Source organism: Cicer arietinum, chromosome 5 (genome assembly GCF_000331145.2).
Source record: "Cicer arietinum cultivar CDC Frontier isolate Library 1 chromosome 5, Cicar.CDCFrontier_v2.0, whole genome shotgun sequence".
Classification (NCBI taxonomy): Eukaryota; Viridiplantae; Streptophyta; class Magnoliopsida; order Fabales; family Fabaceae; genus Cicer; species Cicer arietinum.
This window is the reverse complement of record NC_021164.2, coordinates 58,046,004-58,056,496: the sequence shown is the minus strand read 5'-3', so window position 1 is coordinate 58,056,496 and position 10,493 is coordinate 58,046,004. Positions and strand designations below refer to the sequence as shown.

Below are 10,493 nucleotides of genomic sequence, written 5' to 3'. Positions count from 1 at the left end.
ACTCTTTCGTCAAAATCATCATCTACTTGATAGCGTGAAATCTCAGGTGCATCTAACATTTCATCTTCTACTCTATCTTTTGATAGATAGCTTAATTAATTAAGTGTGTATCATATATAAATCAATTTGCTATTTACACCCTTTTATTTTCAGTAACACCTAAAAAAATCTGTATGTTAACTAAATTCACTAATGTTTTTAAACATGAACTTAATTCACGTAAGCTTTCAGGGTGTAATTGAAAATAAAAGGGGTGTAACTGACAAAATTGTATATAAATGTTTATGTATAAACTATTTCTATAACAATAAATAAAATACAGTTAAATTGTTTTCACACAAATTATAAGTTGTTTTCGTAAGCTATGAAATAGGGTCACCTTTGACATTATGTCTATTGCCGTGTCTGATAAGCACCGGTGTCTGACATCCATACGACACCTCAAACAAGTATTCCAAAGAAAATTTCGACGCACATTAGACACACCTATGAGGTTAAAGATGTGTCATAACAATGATGATCAATTATGGGGTTAAAGATATTATATTTAACATGTTTAGTTTTTCGGTGGTAAATGAATAAATGAAGATGAAAAACTATCATATGTGATTAAATAATGTTCATATTTTTAATTACAATAAATAAATTGTATCATTGTGTTATGTTTTTTGACATTAGCAGTGTCGACATGTCTGTTTCGTGTTAGGTGTATGTGTCGGAGTCTGTGCTTCATAGTTCATAAGCTATTGCAGATAGTTTATGGAAATAAGCTGAAAATAATTTATAAACATGTTATCAATTGTTTTGTTTCTATAATAAGCTCTTTCTTTCAGTCTCACAAGTGTTTATGTCTATAGATAAGTTCAATTAAGCCAATCTAAACAAGCTATCTTTATTATTTTTATGATTTCTGATTCTATTTGAATTTTGAACTGAATTATAACCTTTCTATTTGGCGGAAAATCTAGAGATTGATCATTGATGTGTGTAGACTTGTCAAGATTACCAACATTCCTTTAAATTGATCTGTTTAACCTTGCAACTTTTTTTTATCCTTAGCTTTATAATTTCATCTAAAAAGGAAAGGAAAAAAAAACATAAACAGTAGTAAAAGCGACAATTCGGTCAACAAAAAAGAAAGTAAAAGGGACAATGAGATTGAATAGAAGTCCCTTTTGTTGCAATATTGCTGTTTCAATTTTGCATATCTAGTTCCTTCTAGTATAAAATATGTCCTTGAAGAAAATTGACAACTTGGATTGATAATATGGGAAGTAACACGGATTAGTGCTTTTGTTGACATGATTTAGTTACCAATGATCAAGCGGTTCACGCATTAGATTATCTGAGATGTTTTCTGAAATCTCACTTGTGAGAATTACTTGGGGATAGGGGTGAATTTATAACTTATTTGAAACATTTCTATGCCTTATATTTTAAGAATGGTTGTTCGTCATACTGCTGAATTTTGTGCATCTGTTTCATTGCTTTGATTTTCATTTTATGAGTTCACCTGTTCTTATTATGCTTCCCTAACCTTCTTTCTGGGTCTACTCTTCTGCAAAGATTTTTTCAAAAAGTTTGCATTGTGTAATACATGTTTATATTTATAGTCTATGATAACTAATCTAAGCTGTATTGTACCTTGATTATTTAAAAAGTTCTTGTATCCCGAGATCGTACCATAGTTGCATCATACTTGTATCTAGGTTTCTCTTTCTAGGCATATTGCATTTTCACTGCAATCCCTTATGTAAAAATCATAATGCAGATTAATAGTTCCTCTCGACGAACTCCGTTGATCGTTACTGGACATGGTCTTGGAGGATCAATTGCTTGTCTCTTTATTATATCACTATTACATAGCATTGGTTCAGGAAAGAACCGTCCACTCTGCATCACCTTTGGTTCACCCCTTGTTGGTGACAAGAGATTGCAACAAGCCATATCACAGAGTTCTATTTGGAATTCTTGCTTTATACATATTGTGTCACACAAAGACCCACTTCCAAGGCTCTTCATTTCAAATCGAACCAGTACCTACACACCTTTTGGAACATTTATCATATGTTCCGATGCAACCTCTTTTGAGAACCCGGATTCTACCTTGGAAATTCTTGTGGCATTGGCCTCAGTCCATGATAACAATCAAGGGCTCAAATCTTTTGATTATGGAAATATAGTAAAAAATCTGTATCTTAGAGCAACATGCATAGATTTTTCCACTCAGGCTGATAACATGACTAATCTTGATTCACTAGCAACTGGTATTAGTTTGCAGTTGCAGGCACTTGGGTTGACACCACATATGCAGGTAGGCAATATCTTCTCTTTCTTATTGAACAGATAGAATCATTCTCAACTCTCAGTTGACAATACACACTGAAATTTTGAGTGGAAGGATTGAGGTTCAATATCCACAGAACAACCCTTTGGATAGGGATGAGGAGCTTTAAATGTGATTAAATTTCAGATTGAGCATTAGTTCAACAGCCGACCCATAAGGTTGAAACTTGTGGGGGTAATTTGGGTCTCACTAGAGGGCTAAATGTTCTAATTACAGTGGATTACAAAAGAAGGCAAAAGTTGTCTAATTGAGCCTTATTTATGCTCATTATGTGTTGTTACAAGACCAGATATCCTGTAGTTAGGGATTCCCTACATTCACACAATCGGAACATCGATGTCCATTTGATTAAGATTGGATAGTACAAATTCAAGCTTAGTATTTGGAATTATACAATTAAAATTTAAAATCTGCATTTTTTGAAACGTCAAATCTTGATCGAACGACTACCAGTGTCCTAACTACATGAATGTGAGATTCCCTGACTACTGTGAATCCAAATCCGTAAATACACTGCTACTTGAAAGTCCAATTTTTCATGACCTCATTTCTAAAATTGACTTGACAGCAGCAACAGGAGAACATTGATATCAATACTCTTGAAACAGAGTTAAAAGGATTAGAAGAAAGATTCATCCTACAGAAGAGGATATTATTTGATCCATCCAAGAAATTGAATGACATGAAGGTACATATGGCCCATCTTGAATGGTATAAAAAGGAAGCTAAGAATCAACAAATAGGGTACTATGACAGCTACAAAAACATGAACTCTCCATTTGATCACGATGTTGTTGAATTCCATAAAAAGCTCACCATTTACTGGGAAAAGATGGTTGAAGAAGTTGAAATGAAGCCTCAAAGAGAAGGTTCAGCTTTTCGTACACGTTGGCTATATGGTGGTACTACTTACAGGAGAATGGTTGAACCTCTAGCTATTGCTCAATACTACAGAGATGGTGGTAGAGACTATGTTAATAAAAAAAGGTCCAAACACTTTAAAAAGTTGGAGGGTTGGTTGATGGAAGAATCTAAAAATGCCACAAGTGATGTAAACAATACGCGGAGAAACAATGTGGAAGCTATTTTGACTATAGATTCTTGCTTTTGGGCACATGTTGAAGAGGCTCTCATTTTATGCAGAGAGTTGAAGGTTGTCAAAGAGAAAGAAGAGACACTAAAGAAGTTGTTTGAATATGAGGAGTATGTCTATCAGTTGCTTAAGGATTATGCAGTGTCACCAGATATTTTTCTTTCGCAAAGCAGTTATATTTGTTGGTGGAATGAGTATAAAGCGATTAAGGGATCTTCATATACTTCAACACTCGCAAACTTTATGAATGATTATACATATATTAAGCAATATTTCAAAGGAGCTTATGATTTTCCCTGAAGTGTTTCTATATATGTTGATATTTACTGTGAGAAACGAAAATTATTAATAATAAATATTAGATTTAATTAATGTATAAATTTAAATTACTAACTTATATGATAAGATTAAATTACTAACTTATATGATTGTATCTCAATCCAATGACTCTTTGATTATATATGTTATAATATTTTTAAATTTATTTTTTTTTATTTTTGTAATAATTCAAATTAAAAATTCCTTAATAAAGATATTATTTTTATATTTTTTACTCAAGAATTTTATTTTTATTATACCTGCATTTTTATTGTTTATTATAATATTATTATAACTTTCAAATTTCAATCTTATTATTATAATATTTTATTGGCTCAAATTTCATAAATTTTAAATTTCAGTCATTGTAATTTAACTATTGTAAATGTTATTTCGAGTTTATATAATCTAATAATTTATTTTTTATTTAAGTATTATTAGTTTAGAATTAACTATTATAAATAATTTTATTATTAAATTCATTAAGTTGTTTATTGTAATAAAACCGTAGGTGTGGCTAGTTTGAATCATGATATTCAAAATTCGATTTTTACAAGTTTTATATTTAATTTTGAAAATTATTTTTCAAGGAATTTTTTGGAAATACAAATTTTTTTCAGATTTTCTTTTTATTAACAAAAAACGATAATTGAAAAGTAGTTTTTTATTTTGATAAACACAGATTTAATAAAATTAAAATTCTTGAGTCAAAAAAATATATAAATAAAAATAAAATTCTTAAATAATTATATCTCACAACTACCGGATGGAGTTTTATTTTTTGGATACAACATTAAGTAGTTTTTAATTCGAATTATTACGAAAATAGAAAGAAAATAAATTTAGAGATATTATAACATATAGTATCTAAGAGTTATTGAATGGAGATACAATCACATAACATTTTCAGAGTAATTTAATCTTATGCGTTAATTAAATATAATGTTTATTATTAATAGTTCTAATTTCTTATAATAACTATCCATATATAAGGACGTATCAAGTGAGAAGTGATATTTATTGTGAGTAGAGCTGTCAATTTGACAAACCTCTAATTATTGGTCTGGACCACATGTTGGAGGGGTCAAAAAAAATTATCATTTAAAAGGCCCAAAAAACAAAGCCCCACACTTAAAGCCCCCTAAAATTTTGTGGGTTTAGTGGGTCTATAGGTCCACTTTTTCAAAAAAATAATCGATTTTTTTCTATAAAAAAATTCCGATAAAAAATTTTCGACTTTTTTTCGATAAAAGATTTTCGTTTTTTTTTTCGATAAAATTTTTTGATATTTTTCTCACAATGTTTTGAGAATTTTTTTTTTAATTTTTTTTGAATAAAATAATTTTCAAAAAGTTTTCAAGAAAAAGTTTCAAAATTAATAAATATTAGGGGCCTATAAGCCCCTGAGCCCCCTCCCTTAATCCCCTGAAATAATGGGCCGAGTCTTTAAAAAAATTATTTTGATAGAGAATCTAATTAATATTATGGTCTTAATAAAAAAAAAATTTAAGGAGATCTTGGAGTTAGGGGAAGCTCTACCCGTGTCTATAAGTAATCCTGAATAATTTTATATTATCTACAAAATTGTTGTAAATAAAGATAAGATATACTGTAGGTAAAAACAATTTTTCTTACAGTAGTTCTTGTGCTCGCCTTCAAAGCTTAGCTTGAATCCTCTTAATTTAATGTGTTAAAGTATTTTTTATATTATTTATACAATTTAATTATAATAAAATTGTTTTTTATTTGAACATATACAATTCTTAGATAGTTTGAAGATAGAATAATTTGAATATTTAAAATAATAACAATAATAGAATAATTTAAAGGAAGTAAACTTTAAATTAAATTGGTATACATTATAAACTCATATAGGATATTATTGTTTTCCATTTAAAATAAACATTAAAAAAATGTCAGCAGTATTAATAATTAAATTATGAGAGAGTATTGTTTTTATCGTTCATCTAAAAAATAAATATTTTCAGGAGACAATAATTACACAAATTTGAAAATTATTGGTGCCAATCATCATTATCTTATATTATTTTATAACTCCAATAAATAAATTTTTCCATTTTCACGATAACAAATTATGTAATTTTTGTTTAGTATATATGACAATTAACTAATCACATTATATGTCATTTCATTGATATATTAGACAACTTTTCAACCTTAGTTAGTTTTTATACGTTTGTCCAATGTAAAACAAACACGTGTCCGTGCTATAACTCTTCGTATACAAATACCCCTGCACAAATAAATAAAATTAAAGGACCTTATAAAATACAAAATTCAAGTTTTGTAGAACAAAAATTTACATTAACAAAAAATTGAATAATCACATTGTTATTATCTAATAAACTCAAAACTAATAGTTTACGAAAAAAATTATATTATGTTTTATGCTAACTATATTTTTATAGACTCAAAGTAATTTCACATTAACATATATGCTTTCACATGTTTCCATAAGACACATGCATAAAAGAATAATAAATGCATAATATCATCATTAATTAAATGCACGCAACCATTGTAAAAGTGTGGAAAAAAACAAACATTGAGATTGTAGTAAGATACAATTGCCATTGTTGAGGAACTACACGATTGAGTTGTATTGTAATATGTATTTGCTTCAAATTTATTGGTGTTGATTTGAATGAAATACATCTCAAAGCATAATATCAACTTTCAATTTTAGATATTTTGTAGATATTTATATCAATTCTTGTGAGCTATATATACAATTATGCTCCTATATATATTTGTTTATAACTATATAGATTATCCAAATATTGAATTATTGTTACAAAATAATAACAAGTTTTTCCACAATACCTCAACCAAATACTTCATTGACCTCCGAAAATAATCACCACTTTTAAAGTATTTTAAAAATAAAAATAAACAATGTTCAATTTATAAACTTTTTCATTTTGTATTATGTTATATTGTTATTAATTTGTATTTAAATTTTTAATTATTGTCATATTTGATTCGTGTTTCGCACAAGTAGTGTTGTAATTATAGTATTATTTTAGTAGTATTTTCTTACAATCTTCTATTGCTACTATTTTAGTAGATAAGAATAGGAAGCGTCTGTAACCTACCGTAACTAATTAAGTTTTTTCCTTGAAAATCAGCCGGCAAATAAAACTTTTCACTTTTATACTTAAAAATATTTTTAAATTGAATATTATTTTTTTTTTGAAATAATTTAAAATTAAATTCATTTATTTTGAATAATTGAGTATCAATTTAGTCTTAAAAAAATTTAAGTGGTTAATAAAATTTTATTTTAAATTTATTATTTTAAAAATTTCAAATTTTAACTACAACAATTCTTAACCAAACTTTATTTATTTTATAACTAATAGAAGTTTATCAAAATCTATTTTTTATATTAGAAACTTGGTCACATGAATACTCAAAAGGCTACTTTTTGTTTTACAAATACTCTAAAGGTTACTATAATTAGTAGTATAATTAGTAGTCAAGTAAGATCTACGGTCATAAATGATATACCATAAATTGGTATTAAAAAAATATTATAAATTTAATAATGATTGATATTATATTTTGATTAAATAATATTTGCAGTTCTTTAATTTAATTTTAGTTAACGTTTTAATTCTTTATTTTTTTTTTCTTCATGATGTGGTCATTTATTTTAATTTTAAGTGATAATTTAATCTTTTATATTTTAAAATGTCAACAATGTTATCTTTTTTTTGTTACAAAAATTCAAAAAGTATATCAAAAATTTTAAACAAAACCCATAAAATTAATTATATTCTTTAATATAATACAAATTTCATCAAATTCGTAACTCAAATCTTCAAATAAACTCATATTTTCATTCTTTATTTGATGTTGTTTGAGATGAAAATGTGAGTTTATTTAAAGATTTAAGTTATGAATTTGATGAAATTGCATTATATTGAGAATGATAATTAATTTTATGGGTTTTGTTTGAAATTTTTGATGAATTTTTGCAAAAAATAAGGATAATATTATTGATATTTTAAAACATAAAAGATCAAATTATCACTTAAAATTAAAATAAATGACCAAATCGAGAAGAAAAAAAATGACTAAAACGTTAACTGAAATTAAGTTAAAGGACCACAAATGCTATTTAACCTTATATATTTTAGAAGTAATATTTTATAACACTTCTCTTCTGTATGAATAAAGTTGTGATTTGATTGATATCGATACGAAATTAAAAAAAAAAAAAAAAAATCATTAACATCTATAATGGATTGTGATCCAACATTCTATAGCCAAAATTATTAATTGGATGATACAACGTATTAATATCGGTTGTCTTTTCAAAGGACCACAAAGAACATTCATAGCTATTTCTTCTTAATTTCTGACCGGCCTTGTAAACATTTGTCACATATGGTCGTTTTTATTGGCAATTGGACCAAACAAGCCTACTACACAATTACCTTCATTTCACCACCCCTTAAATATTTATAAACATAATCTCATTAATCCTAAGAAATTAAAAATGGGTGATCACAATAAGAAAACTTTGGAGACAAAGCCAAGACTTGAGGAACTATACCAAGGTATTCCAGATGAATCTGTTAACCTTACTTTTCAAGATTTACCAAATGTGATGAAAAATTCCACAACAAATGTACCATCATCACCTTCTCTTTCACCTATGTCCATGTCACCAAGTCATGATTTCAAGAAAGGCTTGAAAGTACATTCCAATCACAACTATCATCAAAATTTTGGTCATAGTGGTGCACAAAGTCCTCAAAATAGGACTAGTGAGTATAGTATGGGCTACGATGCAATGAGTGGTGAAAGTTTGGCTTCGAGAAAAGGCGGTGCCGTTCGACGAAGGCGACCTGGGATTCCTCACTCTAAGATTTGTGCCATTTGCAATGACTATGTTTATTTTTTCAGGACTAGATGTCTGGTAAGTCTTTGAATGTTTATGTTGTTGATATATTAATTTTTCTATATAGTTTATTAAAAAAGTAATTCTATAGTTTACAATTATTTAATTAATTAGTTAACAATAATGTTTGTGGACAATGCAGGTATGTGGCAGGGTTTATTGCAAGCAGTGTGTGGAAATAGGTATGGGAGAATTGAGAGAAGGAAGAAAGTGTATTGAGTGCCTTGGATTGAGATTCAGCCAAAGGTAACAATTTGCTAATAATGCATGCTTCTGACTCCAAAAAATAGTCTTTAAATTTTTATTTCCTTAATTAGATCTAATGTTTTCAAAAACACAAAATCTGGCGTTCTATTGTTTTGTGTGCAACTTATAACCAAAATGGTTTTTAAGATATAATAACATGAACTAGTTCATGAATTTTCATATTTACTTGAATAATTGGTGTATAAGAATAAAGACATGTAATTTCATAAAAGTTGTTAACTAGATTCCTATTGAAGTTATATCATCAAGATACTCAATCAGATTCACTTTTTATGGGTCTTAATTGAAATATCTAAGATAATAGTATAATTAGTGTCGGTTTGGTCAAAATAAAAGAAACATATGTATCAGTCTCAAAACTCAATTCATATTTATTTTTTTCTATTTTTTTCTAAGAACAAAGAGGATTGTGACCCTTTTACTTTTTGAAGCAGCGTAAGTCATTATTGGTGTTTTGACTAATTTTTCAAGTACCATTTCAGAATGATATAACATGCCTCTAGTTGGAGTTAATTTTTACTTATAAAATTGTGAATTACATTATTTTATTCAAGATGTTGATCAAAACTTGGAAGATAGTAATTTTTGGTCAAAATTATCTCTTATTTCAAACTAATTTATTATAACATGAATGATGTTTGGAATTTGATTATTGACAAGGTACATAGAAAGAGCAGGGTTGCTGGGGTGTTTAAATTGGAGGTATCCAACTACATTAAAGCAAACTGAACTCAAATGGGCTGAGAAAGGACCAAGGAGGAGTGGTGACAAAGGCTATGGTCACATCTCAAGATCAATAACACCTACAACTCCAAAGAGTCCTTTATCTATTGCTACCAATGATGCCTCCTTTGTCATTTCTTCAACATATTCTCCTTTCTCTCCTCATCATCGCCTTCCCCTCTGAAAACAACTAGAATTAATTTAAGAGTAAATTCTCAAATTCGTTTTTAAAATCATAGTAATGTATCAATCTACTTTCTCACATTTTTAAAATTTTAAAATAATCTATGAAATTAATTTTTTATAATCAAATTGTATTTGTAGAGACGAAAATAATATTAAATTGGTAATGAACTTGAAATTACGTAAATAATGTGAAGAATATATTTGATAATAAATCTAAATAAAAAGACAAATTTTATTAATATTTCGTAATTCTTTAGATCATTTCAAAATAATAATAATATATATAGAAGATTAGATTGAAACAATCCTACAATTTTAAATATTATAAATAGGTTAGTCATTTATATACTTGAAATACCAATACATATGTTAATGTATCTCAAATTATAATGCCTTTTAAAATATTCATTCAATTGTTTATTTAAAACTTATATTAAAAGTTCTATGTAATTTATTTCTTTGTATTTGTCACTACTTCAGTGTGTCGTTTACTTGTGTAACTAGCTAAAGGGTACCTATTACCAAAGCGTTTTGCATCAAAATGATCCCCAAATGCAAGCAGAGCTTGATAACAACGTTTTTATAAACGACAAATACAAGCTTGTACAAAAGTTTTGAGATATACAAGT

The 10,493-nt window shown here is 27.5% G+C and overlaps 2 protein-coding genes across 3 annotated transcripts in view; both read left to right on the top strand.

Moving 5' to 3' along the window:
- The window catches only part of LOC101504816 (senescence-associated carboxylesterase 101-like), a 4,508-nt gene extending 696 nt beyond the window's left edge, over positions 1-3,812 (top strand). The window contains exons 3-5 of one of the 2 annotated variants that reach the window (XM_073369194.1): positions 2-46; positions 1,772-2,314; positions 2,919-3,812. In XM_073369194.1, the coding sequence (XP_073225295.1) occupies positions 2-46; positions 1,772-2,314; positions 2,919-3,740 (1,410 nt within the window). In that variant the 3' untranslated portion in view covers positions 3,741-3,812. Of the gene's footprint in view, position 1; positions 47-1,771; positions 2,315-2,915 lie in introns of both variants that reach the window. The other variant, XM_073369193.1, reaches the window with a different exon arrangement.
- A 4,284-nt stretch (positions 3,813-8,096) lies between these two features.
- LOC101515122 (uncharacterized) lies at positions 8,097-10,032 on the top strand. Its single transcript, XM_004500407.4, has 3 exons — positions 8,097-8,706; positions 8,831-8,934; positions 9,616-10,032. The coding sequence occupies exons 1-3, from the start codon at positions 8,284-8,286 to the stop codon at positions 9,860-9,862; spliced, it is 774 nt and encodes a 257-aa protein (XP_004500464.1). The 5' UTR covers positions 8,097-8,283; the 3' UTR covers positions 9,863-10,032.
- The last annotated feature ends 461 nt before the right edge of the window (positions 10,033-10,493 follow it).

Coding starts and splice junctions, on each gene's coding strand:
- LOC101515122 (XM_004500407.4), top strand. CDS start 8,284: ATGGGTGATCACAATAAGAAAACTTTGGAGACAAAGCCAAGACTTGAG. Junction 8,707..8,830: donor TTTTCAGGACTAGATGTCTG/GTAAGTCTTTGA, acceptor TGGACAATGCAG/GTATGTGGCAGGGTTTATTG. Junction 8,935..9,615: donor GGATTGAGATTCAGCCAAAG/GTAACAATTTGC, acceptor ATTATTGACAAG/GTACATAGAAAGAGCAGGGT.